Genomic DNA, 27,592 nt, shown 5'->3' with positions numbered 1-27,592 from the left:
CCTTCAGAAGCGACTTTATTACTATTATTATTATTATTATTATTATTATTATTATTATTATTATTATTATTATTATTGTTTTATCCTTCTTATCCTCCTTTTTAATTGTAGTACACGTATACGCACACATGAGTTTGTATTTTGTCCATATTACTATCATTGGACGAAGATAGCGATTCGTATGTTTCTTTATATTTTTATTCATAAGAACTGGTAGTTCGTAGGTAGTGTGTAACTATTCTATTTATACCACGAGCAGTTTTGTTTCAATCAAAAGATAAACAATCTACTTTTAATAAGCATTCAATTTGATAGATTGTAATTTATTAAACGAGGTGGCATTCAAATAAATTATTTTATTTACACCAAGTTAGATCTAGTTCTTTGTTTTTTTACATTTCGTTCTGCTTAATTTACTGCTTTTATATTTATTTAATTACTTATTTTTGCTTGATCTGCAAATAGAATACCTGCTTTTCCAGCTCGTGAGAAATAGTTCAACGTAATTTTGTTCTTTGTGATTTTATTGCAAATGCTGCTGTATGGTGGAGGAGGTTTATTTTAGAAAATTATCACGGATATGACGTAAATCGTGCAAACAGCGATTCCTAGTAAATCCCTTTTGTTATATTTTCTCAAGAATCACAATTTATAAAAGAAGAAGAAACTCGCCAAACCCGTGTTTGCGCCAGGTAACGAAAGAAGAAAAAGCAGAAAAGAAAAGAAGCGAAACATTGGCACGATTCCGCGCCGATAAATCAGCGAGTAAGGTGGCGAGCGGCGCCTAATTATAAAGCAGCTGCAGTGGCGATTACGCCCGTCTTCGGCTCATCGATTATCGCGCGACTTCCGTGCGTGCAACCGGGAAAGAAAAAGGGAGGAGTGAGCGAGCGTCGACCTTGGTGGCCTTGGCGAATGCACGCCGCTGCCCACAATACAATCACGACAAATCTCAAAACCTGCTTATTTTACACCATAAAAAAAAGTAAAAATTTCACAGTAAAAGAGTCTGTGTTCTTGAGAACTTTGTTATAACTCTGTTTATTTGCTAGAATTTCGCGATAGAGATATGGCCGAATCAGGCAGATCAATCTGCATCTGATTTTTGACAAATTAAAATTTCAAAAATAATTGGCATTTACATTTTATTAAAGTCAGCAAAAACTTATAGAAAAACTTAAAAGTATGTAAAACCCTTAAAAAAGTCTAAAAATGTGTAATGAACAAAAAGAAAATTGACAGGTTCCGAATCAAACGTTTGAGAATCGCGAAAGATTTTAAAAATAACTACATATTACAAATTATATAGCATAGAAGGTTTGAATGTTGGAAAACCATTCAATCATTGTTCCCATACCTAACATACGACTAGTAAGTTTAGGAACATTTTGAATAATAATTTGCTACATAAAAAATGCAAAAATCAACGATGATTTCGAGCTGTTAGATTAGTTGTGATATGAAATCTTATACTGATGATAACTTTTTCAACAACGTTATTATAAATGTTTTGAAAAAATCATCGAAAGGAAGACACATTAAATTTTCTTTATTAACAATTTATTTATAGCATGAAGGTAAATGAAGTTAAATATTATACAACGAAATAATGAGCGATCTGATTGAAAAAAATACATTGTAGAAAGTTATTAAAAAAAATTTATAATAGATGGAGGGCGATATACAACTAATTGAATTTTACTATAAAAAGATGTTACCATAGTGAATAATTTTGAAATTATTTGAGAAAATGTATTGATATAAACAGTTGCTTAAAGCTATCAATTACGAAAGAGAACAGGACGATTGGGGAACACCGATATTTCTGTATTCTTCCGTTGACTTCAACTTTTGAAGAATACTTTCTAATTTTGTATTAACGATTTCAGCGAAATAGGGATTGTCCTCTGAAATGTCCTTTACCGCTTCGCTAACTTTCGTCGTGAACTCATAATCGATGACGTGGTCGACTATGAAGTCTTCGTTAGCGATCATCAGGTCGAACAGTGTCAACGAATCGGTTATCGTAGCAGCTTTCATTTTTTGGATGTGATTTTTACAATGCGTAAACTGGTTTCGCAAACCTCCCAAAGACATGATTCTGCGGAAAACGAGGTCCGTGATATTCTCTCCTCGCGCGTTATCCAGCACAAGCTGGGAGAGCAGCAGCTTCGCAACTCTAAGCTTAATCTTTCTCAGAAACAAATCAAAGATGGTCACTCGTTTTTTCAGCACTTTGCTGATCTCGAACTCGTGTTGAACGTTCGCGCCCCGCTGCAGCAGCAGCTTGACAACGCCAGCCGAGACCTTCCCAGGCTTGCCTTTCCGAAAGGCGAGATTAACGGCGTACAGGAGGGCCGTCTCGCTGTGATTGTTTGCAGCGTTGACATCAACACCTCTGTCTAGCAGGAATTCGATGTTACTTAGATGGCTTTTGCAAGCGATGGCAACCATCAGTAAGGTATCGCCCTGCTCGTCGCGATTGTCTACCTCGAATGGTTCCTTCCCGAGTACGGCCATGACACCGGGATTGGTGTTCTTCGCCAGCAAGAATGTACCTAATTTGCCGGTTGGTACCGCACTGATGTCATACAGCACTATTCTCACCACCTGCTGTGGCGCGCGAGCGATCAAGTGCACTGCCGGCACGATGCTATCCGGCCGATCGGCTAACTTGCCCAACTGAGCCCCGCAGCTGATCAACCTGTGCAGCATCATGAGCGCAATTCGGGAGCTTTTCAAGCAATTGTAGTAGCACAGCGGCGTCCGCGCAGCCGAGTCCATCGCGTTGACGTCCACGCCTTGACGCAGCAGATAGCAAACGGACCGTGCGTGCGTTGCCTGCACAGCCCCGTGCAAAGCTGTGCGCTGTGTGCGAGGATCGGCAGTATTTAGGCTATAGCCTCTTTGGCGGTACATCCTCAATGCCTTCGTACGCCTGATCATCATGATGGCGAGGTCAAGCGAGCAGTCCGCCTCGAGGAGCTTACTCACGGTATTTCGCGGGTCGTCGTAAAAATCCTTGTTGACCTTGCGAGAGAACAGCTTCAGAATCCGGCGATCGGTCTCGCCTGGCTCTTCTTTCATTACGATGCTCGTGTGCACTCTCTTCAGCAGACAATCCCCGTGCTCCGTGCTGTAGATATCGGCCTTCGCCTCGAGAAGCACTTTGACTGCGAGCACGTGATCGAACTGCACAGCCAGTGCCAAAGGGCTGAGGTGGTGTTTGCACAGGGCGTCAATCTCGAATCCCATGTCGATCAAGTGCTGGATCATCTGCACGTTTCCGTATCTCGCAGCGATGTGCAGCAACGTTCTTCCCACGCTGTTTCGCAGCGCGTTCGGATTTTCGATTCTAGCGAGGAACGCTTGAGCCTTGTCATTCTCTCCCCACGAGATGTGATGCAGAAGTTTGGTGTTGAAAAAACTCATACCGTCTGTTTCGTAAAGCTGCAACAAAAGATCAAATCACGGCGTTTTAAATCGGCCAACAGGTATTTTCTGAATTGAGGCGAGCAGCTAATGTTAGACACTGAATATAATTGACATTGAGATGTTATTGCTGATACTAATAATGGCACACTCGCCTGCTAGGCCAACGCGATTCAAGCAAACTAGTAAGCATACCGTGACTTTTATTCTTACCGATCAGTAAATGAAAATTTATATGTTTGCTATGCGCTACTTTTATTTGTTAATTTTTGAACAGCGTTTGGAAATGGCAAAACGAAAACCACCGCAGTAATGTGCGCATACTACAACGGAGAAAGTTATCTAGATGAATTCAAGAAACCTTTGAGATGTATTGTCGCTCGTTTCAATCGGACGATAATTTACGAATGGTCTTTGTCTCACATGTTATAATTTTATAGAAAATGTTAAATAATTCAGTTGTTTAAGATGTAATGGTGCCGTGTAATTGTTCAATAAATTTTGATGGCAATTGAAAAATAACAGTTCGTTGTCAATTATATTATATTGTTAATTATAACATACGTGTAATCTCTATATATATATATATATATATATATATATATATATATATATATATATATATATGTAAAGCATCAAAAATTGTTCGAATCAAGAGGTACATCCAATGGTTAATAGTGAAAAGTGAAAGTTTTCTTCATTGACTTATCTAATAAATCATTCTAATAAAGACATCTTCTTGAAGATTTTTTATCTGGAAGTACTCGAAACATGCTTATAAATTTTCTCGATAGCAAGCTTAAAAACCTCAAATATACTCCGCGGAAAGTCAATGTTAATTAACGTAATACGTTACGTATTGAAAATATTTACCACTCTGTAAGATCCTGAGCGTCCTGCGAGTGAACGAATATTACATTTCCTAACTAACGCGGGAAAGTAAATTGTTGTCTCGAGTGTGATTTGCATCTAAGCGGAACCGGGGTGTAAATCTATAGTAAATAGCTAGGAGCTGGTCGGATAGCAGTCAGCAGCTGGCCGAGGGCGTAGCCCATAACTATGAATGCAACTATTACCTATTTTAGCTCGGCGTTCGTCTACCTATTGGAACTCGAGAATTTGCTCACCTCTGTGCAGGACAGATGTTTGAGATATGGGGAATACGGGGAATGCTATAGTCGGAAGGCTCGCAGAGATGTTGGATAGCGAGAGAAAATGTTTATAATGGAAAAGTGGGGGCGGAAGGACCATCGGCTTGATTCTTTAATTTTCACGACTTTCAACAGCTAGTTAGTTAGCCAGCTTTAAATAGCATTCAGCTGGACTACTCGCATTTTTATCGCTTCAAAAACGAGAATGATCGTTATATACATATATATGTATGCATGCATATATATATATATATTTTTTTTTCAATTCACAAAAATTTCAGCTGATAATGCCTGAATGCTGGTACACGGAAAAAAATTAATTAAAACCCTGAATACACAGACCTACGCTGCACAAGCGCCATCCGAAGATGTTTAACAAAGCTACAGCACACTCTCTTATCTCCAAAAATTGATAAAAGGAATATAGAAAGATGTATGTGTATATATATACACATAAAGCGAGAAAGGAAGCGAGAGGTATCGTTGGCAGCAAAAAGCACGCACTATAGTTCGTTATACCGTTAGCATGATTTTCCTCATAAATATAAACGTCCAGTCGTGATTGAATACGGCTAAACGCCACAGTAACTATATGGGAGTACTACCACCATTGTAAATTGCCGAATGTTAGGCATTTAGGACAGAGAGTCAATATTAATGCAGGAGCTATATGTTAACTCTTAACAAACAAGTACATTTATTATTTTCAAAGAAATATTCAAGGTAAAATGTCATTCAACATCGGAAATTAGCAAACAAGGTAGTTTCAAACCGCCTTTCAAAATTACAATTTTTCGACAAATGCATTTGACGAAAAAATTAGTAAGGATATGCCCAAAAATTTATATAAATTGGACAAACCATTTTGTTTTTTTAATAATTTTAAGAAGAAACTATTTATGAGCAATACTGAAAAAGTTTGGAAACAGAAAGTCAAAATGCGTCAAAAAACGCCTGGAAAATTCATGAGCATCAATCGCTCACGAAAAATTTTCTAGGCTAAAAATAGCTCAGAGCCCTTGAGGGTTTTCTGTAACCATGGAAACCATACCTGCAGTCTCCGTGGTTATCTCGTAGTGAAGCTACGATGCGAACGCATTCCGGAGAAAAATAATATACCAATCAGTTGGAAATTGATTAAAACGGCCGAATATTACTATTCATAATTTACAAAGTGTGACGATGATTCATTGAAATATCGCGCGACCAAACACCACCGTGTACACATGCATTATTTAAAAAACTTCCTATTCCTTTGAATATAATCTAATACAATTCACTTACTGCCATCGCGGAAATTTGTTGTGAACATCAAATTTCAACTGGAAACAATGCCTGTGCAATAAAAACGTTCGGAATTGGGATGTTTCCTACCACGATGCGCCTTCGGAGCGAAAGCTGGAGGAAAACTGTAGTCGGAACTCAGACTGGCGGGAGAATTAAACAGACGATTGATATACGGATCGGTGTTCCTGACAAGAGTCCAACTGTACGTCATTCGAAATGCACGTCCGAGTTGCACCAATAGGGAGGGATTCTTAAACTTCCAAAACCCACGATGGGAGTTTCGATGAACACGAAGCTATGACTCGGTTGCACCGTCGGCAATGGCCCAGCCGTGACTCCAAAATCCCGAAAAGCAAGTCGTGGAGGGGCGAAAAATTACAATCCGTCCTTGTCTCACTCTTTTCGGAGCAGAGCGGAAAAGGAGGGGGAGGGGATGGGAACAAGCTAAGCAAGAGATTCGGATCTAAGAGAGTCGGAATGGCAGCGGAGAGAGCAGATGAAAACGTATAGTAGGCCCGATAGAGTTTTGGCCAGCCGTGGGATGGCGCTCGAATGCGCCCGAGAGCAGCTTTCGACTACAACTTTGCTTTTCTGCCAAGGCAATTCTCGTGAATAATTCTTTCGACGCCGAGCGCGCAGCTGGTCGCTTCACCTTGACCGCCTCGCCTTAATACCCTTACCTGTTCTTTAATCTATTCTACAGCTATTGTTAACAATTCTGCTATTTAAATATTTATTAAACTCGAATCGTCAAAATAGGACGATCAAATCTTGAGCCAAAACCGATTACGATACTATCCTCGACTCTCTTCGAAGGGAGACTAGTCGTAGTCTCAGATGTCATATCTTAAGAGCTTTATATAAAATATTGAAAATTAAATGGATTAGGGGATCAAACCAAGCTAAACAGCGAAAACTTACATTTTTCTTTGTTAGCTTTGTGCTCAAAATGTCAATCGTTTTTTTAAGTACGCGGAATAAGCCTTCCAAACTTACAACTTGCGACCAAGAAAATTAAGGCTTATTTCGAGTGTTTTAAAAAAAAGCTTTATGAAGCTATCTTTATTCTTAAAACAGTTTTTACAAGCCAACAAAGAAACCTTTCAATTTTCACTGTGTGAATCTCATAATAAATCATTACATTGTATCAGTAATATATAATTAACATCTCTATAGAGAATTAATAATCCCAATGTGCGCTAAACATTTATACAGACCTTATCAGATATACACCCAAGTTGGCCTTAAATGTAATAAAACTAAAAACAAAGTAATTGTATCTACATTATAATAACAATATTTACAGGACAAATATATTATTTATTTAGTAGCTCGATTCAATCTTTTATCCAATCTTCTATTTACTAATAGCCTTCGTTGAGTGTCGAAATACTATTTCGATCGCTATTTTAGGGTCAAAAATTTCTTCTTTAGAAAATTTCCTAGGTGGATGGGTTTTGGTCTCTTTGAAATAGATAACTAATATAATAACAATTAATTACTTCATTTACAGTCAAGTCTCGATTGTTAATTGTATTTCGTTACCTCTTCCTGGACATACAAATTTAGTTGTTTAGAGAGCACAACAAGCGATTTTATTATTCTTTCTTGTTCAATAACATTAAAATAATGCTAGATGCAAATGTAGGATTTTATAATTATAACCATGCTGCAGTACTAGGATAGTTATGGTATTTAAACCTTTTCAAAAAGCCATTGAAGTCGCTGCATGGTGTGTGTGTGTGTGTGTGTGTATGTGTATGCGCGGTAACATATGAAGTATGGATTTTACTCTTAACTATCGACTTGTAGTTTATAAACCAACATTACTATAAAATTTCTTGAACGATATAAATACAATTTCACAATATTTTCGTACATTTTCCCTTCTATCTTTATGTTTTTTTATATTGTTAATACATATAGTTTTTTTCACACGATCGCGGTATTTGTAAAGTAGGTTGCATCGAATATTTTTCTGGTGTTTTTATTCAATCAGTGCTAAATCATTCTCAAATAATTTAACATTCTTTAATTTTATTTTAGATGAAGTATATACTCACTGAGCAGTATTCAATGCAAAAATAGTGACTAATTTTTTAGTTAAAGTTTTCAGATTAAGTTTACGCTGTACACTTTCTAGATACTTTAATACAAAGAGACTCATATTTTGGTTTTTGCGATTTTTCATTTGATACTCCTGTACAAAACCTTTTAATATCTGAATCATTGGTTCTTTCTCTTGAACATATTAGTTTGAAAAATGAGAGATAAAAATTCTAATATCCCTTTAATTAATTTTTCTTGGCAATAATTCCACCACAACTTCAAAGTTTTGTTATATTAAGCTACTGTTGCTGGAGCTAAAGATAAAATCATGACATTTATTGTAGGTTCGGAAAATCCTTTTATTTCATATGCATTCCTAAATAACTACCCAGAAAACATAATTGCTACTAAAGCATTCGATTGCTCACTTTGGAAAGCAACTGAAAAATGAAGCAACCTCAAAAATTTTTACTTCCTATCCTAAAAACCGATAAGACATGGAGAAGAACGAACATCGATAAAGCTAATACATTTGTTAAATACCTCGAAATCGTATTTACCACGTCCGAACGTATTATAACAAAAGAAGAACTCACAATGTTAAATAGTAGATATATAAAAAACCAATATTGTAATACCGTATTTTTTTATGTAGCTCAAGCTTATGATAAAGTCTAGCACGAAGGCCTATTATATAAATTTAATACAATCATATCAAAAAATCTCTATCTACTCTTAGAATCATACCTAAATCAAAGAACTTTCAAAGTAAAAATAAATAATGATACCACAAAACTCTACTCAATAAAAGCCATGATCTTCCAACGATGAAAAATATTAATATCGCCACTTACGCAGACGATACTGTTATATTAAACAGTGGAAATCGAGCTTGTGATTGCCGATAAGAAATTACTTCCATAACATCTTTAGCTTTATCAGAACATATCTTTCACAGAGATTTTAAAATAATTGCAAGCTCTAGGAATGCATAAAAAAAAATAATTTGTTTTCAATATATTATATACAAAGTATACATACACAGTTTCAGCTTTGAAAACTCAACAGTAAGAGTAATTTATTGTTGTGATTTCTTGTAAATAGATCTATATCGCATATTTGGAAAACGTTAGTAATTTGTTGAAATACATATCATGATATTCTTTGCCTGCTTTAAAATTTCCATTTATAACTAGAATAATCAAATATTTTTAAATTCACGCCATTCTCACATTTCCTTACTCATTTTTGACAATTTAGTAATCGTATGCTACCCATTTGGTTTACATGTAACTGTTAGCGGTCTTATTATTGACGCACAAAAGTATTTCACAAGAATAATAAATAATAAATGTTAATTCTAAATATTTAATATATGTATTCCTATTATTGTTGTTCCAACAACCATGAGTACTAGAAAGAAAACAGCACCTAGCCCAGCTTGTTAACAAAAGCATCAGTAAATATTTCAACGGCGTAATTTTGTTTCCGAGAAAGACTTTAAGCGGCGCTCTTAAACTTTTTCGCAAAAATCTTTCTGAAAGCAAATTAATCAATTTTGGTATTAGTAGCTACAGCTTTGGCAGTAAAGTTTTCTGATGACCAACAAAGTTTCATGTAATTCGGATCACCACATCAAACGCAATAAAAGTTATTAACAAATAAAAGAATAGCGATTCGATAATGCAGATTCGAGACTCGATTGACTCGATCTGGCAACAGGCGTTACTGCAATTTGATAACGGACTAATTATAAGCTCTAATACTATCTAAATACCTTATTTTCATATTATCTGAGTCTCACTTCATTCATCTTAGTTATTTTCGCCGTTATTTTTCTAGTTTGAAACGCAACTTTAGTATTAATTTGCGTAATACACAGTTGATAGATAGAAAATAAGCAAATTTTTGCATATCGTGGTTGAGCGGTAATAAAATGTCGACAATATTATAGTGAAAAAACTAACAATATCTTGCCACGATGGTTAATTGCTTATTTGAAGCGAGCTAGAGAGTATTCGTCAGACTTTTTTCAAAACATACTTATCTTTTTTACTCATATATTTAACAATATTATAAAAAATAGGATCGCTTGCATTGAGACGCATTTGCATAAGATTGTAAAGAACACAGCAAGCATCTTTTCTCAATTTGGCTTCTTTAATTGCCCGTTCAACGCGCTGTTGAATGTCATAGAAGTAAAAAGAATCCTGTTCATAGAACTTTATCAAAGCTTGCTGTGCTCTTGCTTGGAAACTACTATTACGCGCATAAAGGGTTATTTGTTCTTCGCTATTCGTCAAAAGATGGTACAGTGTAATAGATTCGCACACAACTGTTCTCCTCATATATTTCAATTGCAATATACACAGTTCATAGAATGTCTTAAGCTCATTATTAGATCTGATTTTGGCATGTGTAGGCACGTTTTCATGCATAACTTCACTAATCGCTAAATATTTGATCAACTCCTTCGTTAAAAGATAATTCTTGTCTTTGTATACTACTAATAGTAAAGGCCAATGATCGGAGTGATATGTAAATTTAAAAGTTTGACGATGCAGCAGATATTCGGCAATTTTGGCATATTTTAAGTCGCAACCGACCGTACTTATCAGTTTATCAAACAAATTTGTTTTATCGAAAATATCGGAGAAATGTACTTTTGCTCCAAGTTTTATTAGAACAATAACTTTGTTTAGCAAACCAGCTCTCACAGCTTTGACCAAAGGACTTACACCCTCGTTATCAACCGCATCGACGTCAATCTGTTTAATCGGTAAATATTTTAATGCTATGTCTGTATTATCGAAAATGTTATCAACCCAAAAGTGCAGCGGTGTTTTACCGTCGATTGTGCGTTTCAATAGCTGTGGAGTTTTGCTTTGTGTCACTGCCAACAAAGTATTTACCCGGGCACCAGCAAAAAAATATTGCATCAAAGTAATACCATCATAGCGAGGTATCGTCAATGATGCTCCCTTTTCCAAAAGATATTTCAAAATGTCATGTTTCTCTTGTTTTACGTCATCGTCAAGATTGTACAAAAATAGAGGTGTTTGACTCATACTATCTAGGTCGTTAACGTCAGCTCCGAAATCCAGTAAAATCTCTACATTTCGCATATCAGCCATAAGAACTGCGATATGCAGTGTCGACCAATTCCTCACAAGTTCGTTAAGGAAATAACCATTATCCAACAAGTACTCCGTCACTATAGCGTTGCGCATGAATATCACTAGACCTAGTGGGCAATGGGCTTCTATAAAATCATTAACCACCTGTTCTTTGTCATAAGCAAATTTGTTTTCCATTTCCGACATTAACATCTTTAAAATATCGAAGGTTCTTGTTACTTGGAAGGTGTAGGGATGCAATGTTTCCAATTCTGCCAGACTCATCTTTATAATTTTTCGCAGAGCACTCGATTTTTTAAAGTCTTTTAAATTTATGTCGGCATTTGCTTCTAATAAAGTTTTTACGAGAACAGGGTCTCTTGCTTCGGTGATTGCGAGCATCAATGGTGTTGTACCAAATTTGTCTTGAGCATTAACTTTACATCCACATGCAATCAGGTAGCTTAATATTTCAAGATTACCATGTTTTGCCGCAAAGTGAAGTAATGTCTGTCCAAAATCACCTGTCCACTTGTTTATATATCTGTAGTTTATTAATAGTGATTTTGCTGCTCGATTGTGTCCTTTTTCTATGTAAGAGATCAGCAAATTATCAGAGGACATCGCATCAGTAACAATCTGCAACAAACAGCATTAGTTGTTAGTAATAAAACTGTAGTATTGGCGATTCAGCAATACTACCGCGCGGAGCCTAGTTATCAAAAAAGAAGCTGAGCATCACCCGAAGAATGTAAATTGACAAAGGAAAAGTTACAAATAAATTAAATAAATATTCCTAGATATCGAATACATGAAAACCGCCTGAATTTGAAAGAAAAATATATTTTAAATAGTTTTTTAGGATTGAAAAGTTGCTAAAAAGCTGTTTGTATTGCTTAATATTTTTATTTACTATTTACGAGAAATCTAAAAGTTAATGTGGATTTAGTTGTTCAAGCAGTTGATGGTGATACAAAATTGTTATTCACGTGTTTATGCATTTTGACCTGCTGAACAGGAATCTTGATAGTAGAGTGTCGACAAGTTCGTAGGTAATTAGTCATTAATAACTTAACTGTTCAAGTAACCATAAATGGTTATTAAGATTATAAATTAATTGTTTATGGTTGTTCAAAAAATTAATTCATTATTAACAAATCATCTGTTAGTATTTTTAAAAGTTAATATCAAGATTTTCATTCAGCAAGTCAGAATATATAAAAGAACACTTGGACGGCAATTTTTATTACCATTGACTACTTGATCAATGAAATCTACTCTGAATTTTACATTTTTGATAAATGTTTTTAATTGAAATATCAAGAAACTTAATAACTTTATAATAATTTGTCAATCCTAAAGGAATAAAAAGTATATATTTTTTTCGATTTCGGGTGTTCATGCATAATTATAATTTGTTGTACAAGTCATTGGGTGCTGCACAAAATGCTATATCAGTACTATGAAATTGGCAAGATATGAGCATGTCATTTATTTAACAAAGCTTAATAAAGATTTGCAAATCGTGGAAATTGTCCATGAATTTCTTTTCATTTTTTTGCAACATATTTGAAAGTAGCACGTAACAAACTGAATAACACTAAAACATAAAATGTAAAATGTACTTTAACTCTCATAGCATCTTTTATCAAATTTTCAGCTTACAATATAGATATTTCAATTTTTTTCGCATGTAACAAACAATAGTTAGGTCCTTGATCATTGTGCTGTTACTACGAAATAATACGTTAATAATAACGAATGAAAATATGCCGCAGGAAAACCGCACGAACGGTAGTGAACAGTCGAGGTGAAATGGAAAAATCGAGAAGAAGTAAAGCAGCTCCCTCCTCAATTCAACCCTAACGTTTCATTAAAGTTCTGAAGGCTGTAGTCCAGACGCCAATAAGATCACAGTAGTATTTTTAATTTAGACGGGCTCACATAGAAAGGTTTCGATCTCACGAATCGAGTAGTTTATAATAAATAATTTAAATGTGTTTAAAGCGCTGAATATTTTAATAACTAAAAGAGATAGGAAATTTTAGATGATTAAATTTTATTGCTTGTTTGTTAACAAACAAATATTTTTTTTATTTATTTTAATAAAATTATTAGAACCGGAGATATTGTTAATTAAGTGAGTCAAGTACTTCTCTCGCGTCTGGACAAATATAAGTACAACTCAGCTTCTAAACAATATTTTTCATCTTGCGTGGCCTTATGTTAAGCGCGATTTCGTGATTGCCGAGGATGAAATGCGGTTCTCAAGAATTTTTTACGTATTTTCAGTTGTCGAAGATGAATTTCGAAGGTAACTTGTTAAAAAATTAATGGGTTAATTAGTTATAAACAATATTTATCTGTTATAGTAATAAAATTTAGAAATATTCCTTATTCCACGAAGTATTTAATTTAATTTCATACATGTAAAAAGTATTTGAATTTATGTCATAATATGTAATAATAGTTTTATCTGTACATTTAATAGTATGTATTTTGAAAAATAATTTTTTATATTTATTTGCATATAGTTTTTATCCTTTGTAAAATAAAAATAAAAATGTCATATGTTCTGAATAAAAAAGTCAAAGGCGACTGATCAATTTAACATCTATGTACTACCTACAGTTTGTACAATTTTTAACGGCGTCTACTTGACTACCGAAGCGACGCTTTCGGCATACTAAACGTCTAGCTGTAAATTTGTCCAAATAACTTCCAAAGTGTTTGGTTATTGGGTTCTTATACACACCTGCGTCATTTCTCTTAACAAAAGTATAACTTGTATAACTTTGAAGATATAGACTTTTTACAAGTGCGATCACAATCCTTATAAATGATACCTATTAATATTGTAACTGAAGAAAACTAGGTACGCTAAGATGTTTACTTTTCAAGCTGTCATGAAATATTGTCGTGAAGTGGGCAGTGGAGAGCACGTCCCAAAATGAATTTCGCTATACTTCCATCAAGAGAGGGAGTAGGGATGACATTTTTGGGCGTCTTCGGCGCTGAATATTTCGGAAAGCAGACCACTGTGTTTGAAGTCAGCGATGGTTTTCCATTTTCTATAGTGTTTGTTAAAAAGCTACAGTTTCCGCGTCGAGGCTGAGGCAATTGATGAATACACAAGGTGTACGTTTTTAACGACGCCACAGATCATTTTACTTTATTCGCAAACAATTTGAAAATTTAGTGTCGAAATTTTAAATGTTAGTGTCCATTGATTTAAATGTAGATACTAAATTCTATAAATTCGTCGATGGAGCAGGAAAAGAGCTACTACCTCAAATCTTGAGAATAAAGCGTGAGAAATATAAATGAAATTTGGGAATAAGTTCAAAAATTTGAAAATTGTGAAAGTTCTTCGGCCTGACATTGCAATATATTCCAAGTTTTACTAAACCGCGCGTAGTTTAATATGAAATGCAAAGAGTACGTACCTCCATAACAATATAATGAACGTTTGGATGGCTGGTAAATAATAGCTGTCTCAACCAGAATTCGGATTCACCATGTAAATGTTTAAAAAGATTAGTGTTGCCATGATGCACCTACACGAAAAACTATACACTCAGAATAGCAGTGTAAAGTGTGTGTAAACATTTTTACAATGCGTCGTCAAAAGATCAAGACTTCATTTCGTAGATATGTATGCCAGAAGGCAATGACAAACACTAAGCCTGTACTCGTCAGATTAACGTTGGGTTGGGTTTATACGCTAGACGATGAATTCGGGAATTTAATTTTGAAATATATACGAGACTTCACAGTCATTTAGTAAACTGATCAACAAGCATAGATTTGAATGGATTTTTCGTGTAATTAAATAAAAATTTTTCTCCTTGAGATCCTCACGAACCAATTTATTTTAAAAGTTGGCCAACATTTCAGTGACGTTTCGTATCGTCACCATTTCCAAGATCTAAAAATTAATTGGATATGACAAGAATTATTTGAATTGATTGACTTTTAGACCTTGAAAAGGATGATTCAAAACTTGTCTGAAATGTTGGCAAACTTTTTAAATAAATTGGGGTTTGTAAGGACCTCAAGCGGAAAAAGTTTTTCATTACTCGAACAATCCATTCAAATTAAAACAAGATTGAGAGCCATTCAGAAAAAAGTGTTACTCATCCTACATATAGTCTAATAGTAAATGATATCAGAAACAAATGTATTGGTCAAGATGAAGAAGTTGGTAAGACAGAAGCGTATCGACTCGTTGTTACCGACTGGACTCGTTAGTGAAGCTCGACGGTTAATGGTTGATTACATCTACCTCGGACCTAATGTTCCTCATGATTCAAAACGTAGAGATAATACATTGATTGAAATCGGTACAGAAACTGACCTTCTAACCACGCAGAAAAACTAACAGAGGACATTGCCGCGGTAAAGGTATAATCGTTCCCAGCCAACTAATGGTAAGTACGCATGGATCAAGACAAGCGAACAAACGTCTACTTATATGAAGAACCTACTCGATCCTCTAATATGGGGCGAAAATCTGGACCCGAGAATTCTCAGGGAAGCAAAGGGACGAAGTTTGTAACCAACAGCCACTATAGAGATATACGAGGAAACACACAAAAGGCACGATAATAATATCAACAGTAGCTATTGCACACAATCAAAGTCCAGATGGTTTTGGTAGGAGCGCATTGCTTCTGGCAGGATAAGATGGGTGAAAGCGTGCTTTCTTTCCCTCGGCCCTTACTCGAGTCCAGTCGGAGAGTGAAGGACATGTGAAGGACGGTGCGAATATCGCCCACAGACTCTCTTGGGTTCATCGATGTATCTTCTTCGCTTCTCTCTCTATTTTTACGACATGGCAAGGGTTCTTCGCTTTGAGCTTCATTCTTTACGTTGCAACCAATACACACATTGTCAACGTAAAATGGTCAACTATTAAGACAAACACGTCATTAACCAGAAGTTTGGAAGTTTTTGTTAACCGAGTACATGAATTTTCTAAAAAATTTTCATATCGAGTCTATTATACAATAATGCAACAAGAAATGAAGGGATTTTATCTAGTATCGATGGTTATTACTTGTCGTTAATCGATTACTTACGAGACACCTTGGCCTCGTACAATTTTAAACACCTTTTCTACGTGTTGAATCATCAGTTTCTGTCCTGTATCTACGTACCGAATATTTCATTATTCAATGATGATATTTAGTGGATAGACAATGAATTTGTGGCTGCGCCTGTATAAAAAGACTGATATAGTGAATAGTAGAGCCAAAAATCAAGGATATAACAACAAATGATAAAAAACATAACAAAGAATAGTATTTCTTAAATAGTTAGACCTATATAACGATCTATGTCAACTAATATATAAATAATTAACTGCTATATGATATAGAACTTTCTGCGTACGTACACGTAACATATTTTATTGTAGGTTTTCCTTATATGTCGTTGCACGATATTAAATATCCAAGAAAACTGAAAAAATCTTACAATAAATGAGGCTATTTTTTATCTGAATATACAGAACTCGGTAGAGCGCAGCTTTATTGTATACTCACTTAAATATTCCATATTGTTTACCTAAAATTTAAGATTCACTTGCGAAAGAATGATATCGATCTACAATGTCGAAAGCGAAAGGCTTTATGAACTGACAATACTATAAGCGAACCCACATAATTTATTCACAGTTTTCGCGGCTGTACAGTTTGGTGCGTTATAATGGTCGATGTATGTGACGAAAGCAACTCCACAGTTTATTAACGTGTTTACTCGGAAGTGCTATTATTTATGCCACACTATTGCAGCACAAACAATAGCTTGGCATCATACGCATTATTTCTGTGTAGTTTCATTTCTATCATCGAAGACGAAAGATCATTTCTTTTTAACGTATATTCACATAATAAACATACGGAAAGTTCAGCAAATAATCAATTATGACTACAACGATTGTCGCAAAAATCAACAAATTTTTCAATCCATCAATCCAACAATTTTATGCTTCTACCTCGAAGAAAATCACTAGTGGGGGAGTGACTTTAACGCGCCATCAAAAAGTAGGATTAGCTGGTTTCTGCATATTTATTCTTGGCATTCTCGTTCAAAATATTATTTTTCCATCTATACTTGAATTGAAAGTTCAACAGGTATATAGCGTTGAATTATTTTATTCGCATAACAGTATTACCTTGATTTGTCAACTTGTTACTTTTTATTAAGGAAATGGCATTGAAAAAGGACTCGTTTAGAAGAGAATACTGGAGCCGGTTACCATTTCCCTTTGAATTACGCGTTTATATTTTCAATGTTACAAATCCTGATGATATTGCTAAGGGTGGTAAACCAATTTTGAATGAAGTTGGACCTTTTATTTATGAGTGAGCTTTGACTCTTCGATATTTCATCAAGTAAATTACTTTGTAATTTTTATATGTATTTGATTTTCGTAGTATCTTACATGAAAAAATAAATCAAGAAGACGACGAAGAGAACGATACAGTGTCTTACACAGTAAATAATACTTATTATTTCAACATTGAAAAAAGCAATAATCTTTCCGATAACATGGAGCTGACCCTCGTTGATTTACTCACATTTGGAACAGCCAACGCGATCATGAAAAGTTCTCCTGCTCTCATTTCTTTGGCAGGTAAGAAAATATAAAAATTATTTAGCGTTTTATTACAATTGACTCGTTGAAGTGTATTCTTTGATGGTATAATCAAGCGAAAGCAGTTGACATCATTGGGAACAATCCACAAAATCTGTTTGAAAAACAGACAGCAAAGACACTGCTGTTTGATGGCCACTCATACTCTTGTGAAGGAGTAACCGAACCTATTGGCCTTGCATGTTGTAATGATATCAAAGTTTCTTATCAGAAATATCGTATACTAAGAAGATCGGAAAACGTCTTCGCTTTCTCCATCTTTGGTGCGGTATGTCTTAATAACTTATTATTATTTCATTATTGCAATATTGAAAAATATCTCTGAATCAGGTGATGCCCTTTTTAAGGTAAACGAAACAGATATTTATCATGGAAAAACTTGCATTCGACGAGGAATAAGAAACATTATGGAAGTCGGTGATGTTGTAAAACACAATGGCTTGAAAAATATATCTGTATGGAAAGATGACGAATGCGATCAATTTCGTGGCACTGACGGAATCGCATTTCACCCATTTCTCAATAAAAAGAAGAACAAGTATTTGTACGTAACAAGTACGTTTTACTGCCGAAATTTCGTTTACAAGTATGAATCCGATATTGAATTTAATGGTAGGGCAGTTGTGTAATTGTAACATTCATAATTCATTCATTAAATTTTATGATATTTGAAAAATGAGCCGATATGATTAGGACTGAAGCTACTCCGATACACAACAAGCGTAGGAACTGATACGGCGACTAATGAGAAAGACAAATGTTATTGCATAACTCCGGATCGTTGTCTTAAAGATGGAGTTTTTGAAATATGGAAATGTTTTACCAACGCTTTTATACTCTCAAATCCTCACTTTTACCTGGCTGATAAATCTTACGTTGATGGGGTCGAAGGTGTCAACCCAAATAAAGTGAGTAATCAATATTTTGTTTATATCTCATTAAGATATATTGAATTGATTATGATACTTCATTTTGCATGCCAACAAGGATGCACACATGATCATTCTCGACATTGATCCACTTACCGGTCTGGTTATTCGTTCTCACTTTCGAATTCAATACAGCTTAATATTAATGAATTTGGAAAAATATAGACTTATGAAAGAGGTTCGCGATGCATTCTTCCCACTTATGTGGGCTGATGAAGTGATGATTCTGCCCGACTTTATTGTCAAGAGAATTAAACAAATTCACGCAATGGTTACTGTTGCTCAGTAAGTAACATCATGAAAACCTTGATGTGTGCCAAATATTGACGATAAAAAATAGTCGAAAATATTTATTATGCAGAGTGGTTAGTTATGTGATGATGTCGATAGGATTGACAATATGCGGCTACATCTTATATCGTGCATATAAATCAAGAAGAGAGTAGACATGAGCGACAAAAGCACTTGAATTGATAACCTGTAAGATAAAATCTTTCACGTGAAAGCCTTTGAAATAGCACATTTCTCTACCAGAACAAAATACATATTATTGCAAATGCAACATTTTTAATGACATTTATTTAAATAATTTATGCATATGCTATACGGCGATAGACTATAGAAACAGTTCAATTTATTTTTGTTCAGATATGAAAATAAATGTAAATATAGCAATGAGTAGTTTTTTAAAATTTTGTAACGTGTAACCCATAACGCGAGCAAAAAAAAAACAACTAATTTTGGTTATCGAGTGCAAAACTATTCAGGACAAAAATGACATAATAGACATATTTTATAATTTCATTCGCCAAAGCACCTATCAGAAATTCTCCTAATTGTGTCGTACAGCGACTTCTTTGTCCGAAACTGGTGGGCAGACGCTGCACCGACGAGAGACGCGAAGAGTGCGATGCACTTTTGGAAGGAAGAGGAGGAGCCCGTCTTGAAGATATGTTGCTCTTTATGTCGTTACTCTCCTTTGTACACGCTAAAAAAAGCGCTTTGCGCATCTATTTTCACCTTGAATTTTGTATTAACCACCGGATTTTCTCTCTCGGAGCTTGAAGCGCGCTTTGGTTTTGAAACGGTCTATTTTTAATGCAACGCATGTTGAAGAGAGAATACATAGTTTATTTTCTTTTTCTTTTATTCTTATTTGAGAAGGGGGGGGGGAGGAGTTGATGATGATGTCGACAGATGTAGTGCTTACGAGTGACCGTTGCTGCTTTTGTTGGCAGTGACAGTGTCTGGAGAGTTCCATTGTTTTCGCCTGAATTGCGTTTTGCACTTTCGGTTTCGTTACGCACATGAAAATTTGTATTTTTTTCGTTACGTGATTTGTCAGCGTTGATACAAATTAATAATATAAAAGAGGAAGGCAAATTATAATCAATGGTAATTGAACGACATGAATTGTAAGCTGAATTTCCCAATTCGTAACAAGGTGGAACCAACGAAGCCAATGAAGAAACCGCTAATGAAGCGACTGCCTCCATCTATCGCTTGCATCCATCTCTGTCGTCCACTTAGGCGATCGCCTCAATCTGTACAAGCGACGCAGCGACAGCAAACCGCGCGGAGTATTGGCTCGCTTTGGAGAAGCTGATCGAGCAGCGACGTCGATAAATGTGTTGTCCGAAAAGCCGAAAGAAAACAATGAATTTGTCTAGGCGCGCACAATCGGTACGGGCGATCGCGCATCCCTCTTTGTGCGCTATTTTGGATCAGCGTTGGTGTGTGCGCGAGCGAGGCTTTAAATAGGACCGGGTCGCGTTCAGTGGAAGCCAGTTCGTCTAAACGATTCCGTAGCTATACACGCATTACGTATGTTGGAGCACCGCACTATCTTCGATGTGAGTACGGCGTGAATTCTTTGGCCTTCCGTCGCTCGTCTGTCGCGTAGAGTGTGATCTCTCAAGTGAGGTTCTTTTCTTTTGCTTTGGTGATAAAAAGCTCAGCGATGGGCGAACGAAAGTGAGCAGAAGACATTGTTGTGTGCGGCGATGCGAGAACCTTTCACGTTTCTCTGTCGGTGTCTTTTCAATTCGAGCGTGTATCGATGGAAATTATTTGCCAACGGTCTGTTTTTGTTTTTATATAATGAGCCAGGCGATACGTCACGAAGCGCAATTCGTCGACGTGATTGTATATCTTATATACGTGGTAGTTTGCCAAATCGTATATATGTGCGCACGCGCCTAACGTACAGATACTATTGAAATTACAATTGAGTTAGGCGATTGCTCGGTTAATCAAGCACGAGCAACATCATTCTCTCTTTTTCGCGCGGCGACGTCCATTGAATAAATTGCGCGCATCTTTGCCAGTTGTGTTGAAACACGAACATTGAACGCGAACGCAATGAGCCAAGTGTTGTTCAAATACGGTGCTCAGCGGCAATGAGTTTAAAGACCGGTAATTCAAGCTTTTTTCCTTGAAAACTCAAGCTTGTGAGCAGCGAGTTTATCGAGCCTCTAAATCAGTCGATCGGCACGAGTCCGACAATTTATCTGCCCAGTAGTGAATCACTCGTTCTAAATGTGCAGCCTAATTGATTTCAGACTTCGCGTCGTTCGTACAGCGGTTGCCTCGAATAAAAAAACTTGCCCTGCCGTCGCTATTAATTCTTCGTTAAAATCAATCAAAGAGTGCAATGCTTTCAATCGACGCGACACACTTGGCGGCGAGGCTCGCTCGCGTCTAGTTGAACTGCTTGGTTTCCAAGCTCATCGAAATCAGGCACGTGGCCTGAAAGAAAAATCTACGAATAAATCAGCGTCGAAAGAGGAATAAGCAAGCGAATAACGGGCGTAGTAGCGTGTGACGCAGGTGATGCCGGTAGACGAGTGCGTGTGAACCTCGCCTCCTTTCCTTCGGCATCACAGCCAAAATTTGCCTCCGCGCGCGCACGCAAACTCTTGCCAAAAGACTGGTTCCTAGACTGGTCCCGATCTTTCGAAACTTTAACTAATAATTACACAAGGGAGAAATTTCAACTTTGCACGGTTCTTCGGAAAGTTTAATGTATGCTTCTAGTCAAGTTTCAGTTGTAGCTCTCGATGAATTAAACGTCTCAACGAACGGAAGGTTCGCTGTGTTGCGCTTAGAATGCTGTTCAAGTGTTAACGTCAGTGATACCATTTCGCTTTAGCGTGTCAGCTTTATTTATAGTATTTTGGTCGGTGATCATTCGAAATGGTGGTATTTTTTTAAATTGTAAAATGTCGCGACAGTTGTTTATTTCGAAAACGCTATCAAGCGACAAACTAATCTGCGGTCGAAATAACGATCGATGATTTATGCTTCGCGACAACTGTCAAAATATCGACAGTTGGTTGTCAGCACGGCCGATTTAAATTCAAGCTTCTCGGCTGGGCCGCAAGCTCCAGACGACGTGAACGAAAATCCGCAAATCTCCAAAACAAATAAGAGCTCGGATGAAAGTGCGCGCGACTGATAAAGGTGGGCGGCTGCGTCGCACTTGGCAAGCTCGCGTCCTCGCTTAACGAAGCACCCGAGTATAAATAGGCGGGCGAGAGCGGCAAGTGCACGCGCGGGCTTTCCCACGGCTTTATTTTCGGGTGAAAATCGCTTCCGCGACAGCTCGTGCCAGCGGCACCGACGCCGCGCTCAGTTCCTTTGTTTACATCTCACGCAAAACGTTCCTTCGGCACGAGAGAGAGAGAGAGAGAGAGAGAGAGAGAGAGAGAGAGAGAGAGCGAGAGCGGTGTCGAGGCTCGCTCTGCTCTCCGTTTCGCAAGCACGAGCTTCCTTCCGCCGGTCGATCGCTGCACTTTCCGCGTGCACGCGGCAACGCGCTTCGAGAATACCCCGATGCCGAGTGTCGCATAGAGAAAGCTCGAGAGCAGCACCTCGCGACTCCTTTATCCAGTCTGCTCGGAAGCACTCGCGGGACTTTGATGGCGGGAACCATCCGAACATCGTCGTCAACAGTACTAGGCTGTAGTTAAGCTCCTCGCTGCATTTCAGCACTGAAGATTTAGCGTCCGCCGGAGACACCTCCAAAGACAGAAACTAGACAAGTGAAAAAAGTGCGTATATATTTGGCAGCAATCAAAGAAATCGCATTGCTTTCCGTATGCTAGTGCACTTGCGGCATCGCCTTACCTCCCTCCTGCGTGCATGCTCAGCTGCGCCTGAGATCCGCAATGTCGCGTATGCGCTGCCCGAATTCCTCGCGGTCCATTCCACGACGCACGTTTCGCCGCCGGGGTTATTGTTTTTTTTGCTTCGAGCTTCGAGCTTGCGTTCGCGTTGCCAAGGTAAGCTCGCGTTGGCAACGAGAAATCGCCTCGTTTAAGAGCCAAAGCGATATGAACTTTATCCGACGACGAAGTGCGTGGCGACACGCGTCTGGCTAATATGACGAACGCAAACCAATCGATGCAATAACTGCAAAATAATAATAATCTGGAATAGTAATATCCTCTTTGAAATTTCATCAGAGCCACCTCGATCGTCACAAATTACAAATCCATAATAAGCATACAAAACTCTATTCTCGAGATCGCTTCTTGGCGTTAGTTCTGTTCGATCACATCGATCGCACGAGCCCGCGTGTATCATACGAAGACGTAGCGACTCTTTGCTTGCAGTATTGCGCAAGTGAACTATCTGTGGCGTAACAGTAGTCAAAGCAGTAGGGGCGCGTCGGGCGTTAATCGACGAACTAGCACCTGTCCGCGTTGTCGTCGCGCTTATCGTTACTCCAAGACGAACGACGCTCGCTTTATATGGTAGCGGTGCAGCCGGGATGCGCGCCCGCAACGGGTCAAGTTCAGTCGGTCGATCGGATCGTCGCAGCGCTATTTTCGAACGCTTCGTGGCTGCGCGCGAGCGGCACTTGGGCTCTGTCTGTCGGTGCTTCGTGCATCGGAAATTCGCCTCGGAACTCGATAAAGAACAAGCTTGTCGACCGCGGCAACGCTATCGTTATCGCCGAGGTAAAAGTAATCAGAGCAGCGCCAGCCCGCGCGAGAGCAGCGATTTCCCTCGGGCGCTCGGCTAATGTCGTAATCTACGCGCCTCTAGTGCACGCGCAGGCTCGTAAACGACGCAAGAGCGGCCTTTGGGCATTCGATCCGAAGGATTCGCGCGGGCTCGCACGGGCAGTCCGCTATCCCACGTAAGAGAGCCTCAACTCTCGCACGAAAGGCTGCTTTGGACGCTCGCTTAGCGCGACAGCCGGCGCCAGTCTACGCGTCGCTGAAACCAGACAACGACTGTTTAGATGCCGGCCGAGTGCATATCCAACCCGCTGCAGCGAGAGCTGGCCGACGCGATAATCCGCATGCAGCCGCTGGACGAGATAAGGATCCTGTTGGCGTGCGGCGCCAAGGCGAACGAGCCGGTGACCCAGGGCCTGCGCCCGCTGCACTACGCCGTCTGGCAGCGCCACGCGGACGCGGCACAGCTGCTGCTGACCAGGGGCGCCGACATCGACGCCGTCGACGAGTGCGGCTACTCGGCGCTTCACCTGGCCGCCGAGCACGGCTACGAGGACCTCGTGGAGCTGCTGCTGAGGCACGGCGCCAAGGTCGACCATCGCCAGGACACCCCTGAGCCGTTTCCCAGGTGGGTGTGAGCGCGCGAGCGCGGAGTGACGCCCTCGCCCGGGAGCCCTTGGAGAGCCTGATCCGACGCCGTGTGCGCCCGCAGAACGATGCTGTGCGACGAGCCGCTACGGCTAGCGCTGCGCAGCCACCACCTGGGCGTGGCGCGCACGCTGCTGGAGGCCGGCGCCAATCCCAACAAGCGCTACTTCTTCGGCGCGGAGATCAACCTCGTCTCGCCGCTGGACCTCGAGTGCATGGAGCTGCTGCTCGCCTTTGGCGCGCTGCCCAACACCCGCGACCGCGCCGGCCTCACGCCTCTCATGAAGGCCGCGCGACTACCACAGGTAACCGCGCGTCGGCCTTTCCCTCTTCGCGTCACGCGTCACGCCTCGCGCCGCTCATTGCTTTACTGCTGTCCGCGGCTTCACCCCTGCTAACGGCTCATCTCGATCATTGTTACAAGGACATTGGAATGCACTTTGGGCTACCGCGAAGGCCCGCCGAGTGACCGACTTTCTCAAAAATCGGCGCCTAGAATTTTCATGTCGAGTTGGCGGTAGCGAGTTAAATCATTCGGGTAACTCGAAATCTCCAGGCGAAGAGCTCGATCCGAATGGAGCTTTCGCAGAAGTTCAACCACGATCTTCGTTAGATCTTCGACAGCGCGACGTCTGGCGCAAAAATTGAAAGCGCAATTTCGCGGAACTAGCTAGCTGCCTTCAAAGACTAACCTTCATTTCCGCTGTTAACAACATCCAACTCTTTCGATTTCGGTAACAGAATACTCTGGCTTGCAACTGAAGCTGCGTTTTTTTCTCTTCTGTTTCTGTCGATGTCCCTTGGATCTCTTCTCACGACTAAACTTCCGAACTCCCCCCCGCCGAAGCAGCGAGTCCTAGCTTTCGAGAAGTGGTACCGCGACAGTTTCGGGACGCTCAACGGTCCAACTGGCCAGCCGCTTGGCTCGACTTCCACCGAAGCCCGCGGGGCACAAGACCGCGCCACGGAATTAGGAAGTTGCCATCACTGTCTCTCTCTTTCTCTCTCTAACTCTTTGTCCTGCTGCTGCGCTGCTACTGCTGTTGTTGTTGTTGTTGTTGTTGTTATAAGTATGCAGTTGATCGAAAGCTGGAACGGCAACTCTGTCAAAGTATAATAACGTTGCGGCAATTAAGATCAGTTGCCCGGCTTCCGATCGACGGCGTCGTAGATGACTATAGCGACAAAAAGGCTGCGAAGCCTGGTGTTGTGTTAAGGCGTACGTGGAGTCCCGTTTTTGTGCGAGCGTGCATGGGTTTTCCCGTCGAAAAACGCGAAACAAATTGAAATATTAATTTTGGCGATCGATCCAACAGGGCATAGCGTCGGTGTTGTTGCTGATGAGCTACGGCGCGAACGTGAACGCGATGGCGGACGCGCGACACGACTACCGCACAGTGCTGCACTACGCGATCCTCGGAGGTGACCCCGCGGTCATCAATCTGCTGCTCAAGCAGGGCGCCAAACTCAACCTGGGTCCGGACTACCAGAAACCCACAGTGCTGGACCTGGCGATACTGAAAGGCGATCCGGACATCGTGCAGATGCTTCTCGAAGCCGGTAATTGTCTGAAGAATTCAAAGTCGAGGATGCGGAGCGCTCGATTCATTCGGGACTTGAAAAAAGCAACGCTATGTGATTTTAGCGCCAACTCAGATTTCCGCGGTCCACGGACACGGGCGTTTCGCGTGGTGCCGCGTAAGCTTGGCGAAGCAAGCGCGACGCGATCGATGAGCATTCGCGAGTCGAGGAAAGGACGAGACTGGAAAAGGCTGACATTGCGCATTGTTCGCAGGTGCGGATGTGAACGCCACGTCACCGATAATCGGCTCGTCGCTGCACGTAGCCTGCGCGGACAACATCCCCAACCGGCTGCAGATCCTGCTGATGCTGCTAGAGCGAGGCGCCGACCCGAATCTGGTGATCCCCAGCGAGGTCGGTCTGACGCTGCGGCCCGTGCTCGCCGAGTACGTCGCCTCCAACCAGAACCCGTCGGTCGAGGTGGTCGCACTGCTGCTCAAGTACGGCGCGCGGGTGGTGATCAAGACGCAGTTCCGCCACCCGCACGGCATACTCAACTCGCTGCAGAACACGGCCGACAAACCGCAGCTGCTGCAGGCTCTGCTCTCGGCCGCCGAGAGCTTCGACCTCTGCATGATCAAGCGCTCGTCCAGTCTGACGGACGCGCAGAAGGCGCTGGTGCTGGAGGCCGCCCGAACTCCTCTGCCTCTGGTCCACCAGGCGAGGCTCATCGTGCGCAAGTTCTGCGGCACGAGACTACCCAAGGTCGTCACCAGTCTGCAGCTGCCCCGCACGCTTCACCGCTACCTGCTGTACGACGTCTACTGAGCGCATTTACTTGCCCGTTCCGCGACTCGAGCTTAATCCTCCACATCGGAGCTCTCTCTCTCTCTCTCTCTCTCTCTCTCTTCTCCTCTCCCTCCCTCTCGTTCTCCCTCGTGCTACTTGCTGCGCAGACGTTTTTTTACTTGTTCTCGCGATCTCGTCTATCGCCGCATTTTCCCCAAATTCGTGACCGTACTTATTGCTCAAACGTCTATTTGAATCTGTCGTCTTTTACAGCCTCAGCAGTTTGCCCTCTGTAATTTGTCCAACAGCTCGACCAACTGTGATCAATTAGCATTGTACGTTTACTCAAATACAAAAGTTTTTACGGTCCAACCTCTAGCTTCAAGTTCCCAAGACTAGGACGATTTCGTTTTAACCGACATATTTTTTTTATCAGTCGACATTCACGCTCCGTCTCATTTTCTCATTGTTATCCTCTCGATCGTATTTTTACTCGTTTTGCTTTTAGTCATTGTGATACCCGAACGATCGCGTCGATCGACTTATTTAGGAAGCGAATCGCGAGACGCGACGGTTCTCGCTGCGCGTGCACTATCGTCGTTTCGCCATGAGCACAGTAGGCACCGCGCAAACCAATATCGAACTGCACTGACCTTAGTATTATGTATTCTTTTGCGACGTTATTCGACTAATGCTATTTTCATTACTCTAGTTGTGTGCGAACATTTGTCGGACGTCGAATCCGGCGAAATTGTGTGATTATACATCGAACAAAAGATCGTGTCATTTTATACCTTTGTATGTACATAAACGTTATCTTATATACGTACGTATTATCAAACAGTATTTCAACAATAAAACCCAATGACCCACCCTAAATACATTTAAGTAGTTATTTGTTTAATAATTTCATAAGTTTGTTTGCAACCGAATTTCAAATTTCTCAAGAGCTGCTTGTGCTGATTGTACAGGTTCAATTGTAAAATAATGTTACGATTTGCAAATTATATGGACATTTTAATAGATATGGCGTATAATAAAC

At 39.8% G+C, this 27,592-nt stretch overlaps 3 protein-coding genes across 8 annotated transcripts; 2 read left to right on the top strand and 1 right to left on the bottom strand.

Annotated features, from left to right (window-relative positions):
- Positions 1-1,616: 1,616 nt before the first annotated feature.
- On the bottom strand, positions 1,617-14,721 carry LOC131664998 (ankyrin-3-like). 4 transcript variants are annotated; one of them, XM_058936563.1, is made up of 3 exons: positions 14,482-14,721; positions 9,697-11,674; positions 1,617-3,450 (listed from the first exon to the last, which is right to left on the bottom strand). In XM_058936563.1, the coding sequence occupies exon 3, from the start codon at positions 3,430-3,432 to the stop codon at positions 1,786-1,788; it is 1,647 nt and encodes a 548-aa protein (XP_058792546.1). In that variant the 5' UTR covers positions 3,433-3,450; positions 9,697-11,674; positions 14,482-14,721; the 3' UTR covers positions 1,617-1,785. The 4 variants fall into 4 exon arrangements, 3 of the variants coding, with proteins under 3 accessions (XP_058792546.1, XP_058792545.1, XP_058792544.1); XR_009301986.1 differs by having other exon boundaries at positions 3,412-3,450; XM_058936562.1 differs by lacking the exons at positions 9,697-11,674; positions 14,482-14,721 and adding an exon at positions 5,868-6,147.
- A 2,322-nt stretch (positions 14,722-17,043) lies between these two features.
- LOC131665081 (sensory neuron membrane protein 1-like) lies at positions 17,044-19,231 on the top strand. Its single transcript, XM_058936685.1, has 8 exons — positions 17,044-17,172; positions 17,246-17,403; positions 17,476-17,675; positions 17,753-17,964; positions 18,044-18,308; positions 18,390-18,604; positions 18,684-18,910; positions 18,987-19,231. Exons 2-8 carry the CDS (start codon positions 17,249-17,251, stop codon positions 19,069-19,071), a joined length of 1,359 nt encoding a protein of 452 aa, XP_058792668.1. The 5' UTR covers positions 17,044-17,172; positions 17,246-17,248; the 3' UTR covers positions 19,072-19,231.
- Positions 19,232-20,336: 1,105 nt separating this feature from the next.
- On the top strand, positions 20,337-27,509 carry LOC131665010 (ankyrin-3-like). Of its 3 annotated transcripts, XM_058936582.1 has the most exons (6): positions 20,405-20,478; positions 22,616-22,677; positions 23,877-24,220; positions 24,305-24,545; positions 25,557-25,800; positions 26,036-27,507. In XM_058936582.1, the coding sequence occupies exons 3-6, from the start codon at positions 23,877-23,879 to the stop codon at positions 26,587-26,589; spliced, it is 1,383 nt and encodes a 460-aa protein (XP_058792565.1). In that variant the 5' UTR covers positions 20,405-20,478; positions 22,616-22,677; the 3' UTR covers positions 26,590-27,507. The 3 variants fall into 3 exon arrangements, with proteins under 3 accessions (XP_058792564.1, XP_058792565.1, XP_058792566.1); XM_058936581.1 differs by lacking the exon at positions 22,616-22,677 and having other exon boundaries at positions 20,337-20,478; positions 26,036-27,508; XM_058936583.1 differs by lacking the exon at positions 22,616-22,677 and having other exon boundaries at positions 20,450-20,543; positions 26,036-27,509.
- Positions 27,510-27,592: the final 83 nt, after the last annotated feature.

The sequence above is a fragment of the Phymastichus coffea genome, unplaced genomic scaffold (assembly GCF_024137745.1).
Source record: "Phymastichus coffea isolate CEN01 unplaced genomic scaffold, Cenicafe_Pcof_1.1 PCOF00047, whole genome shotgun sequence".
In the NCBI taxonomy this organism is placed as follows: domain Eukaryota; kingdom Metazoa; phylum Arthropoda; class Insecta; order Hymenoptera; family Eulophidae; genus Phymastichus; species Phymastichus coffea.
This window is presented reverse-complemented; position numbering and strand designations above follow the sequence as displayed.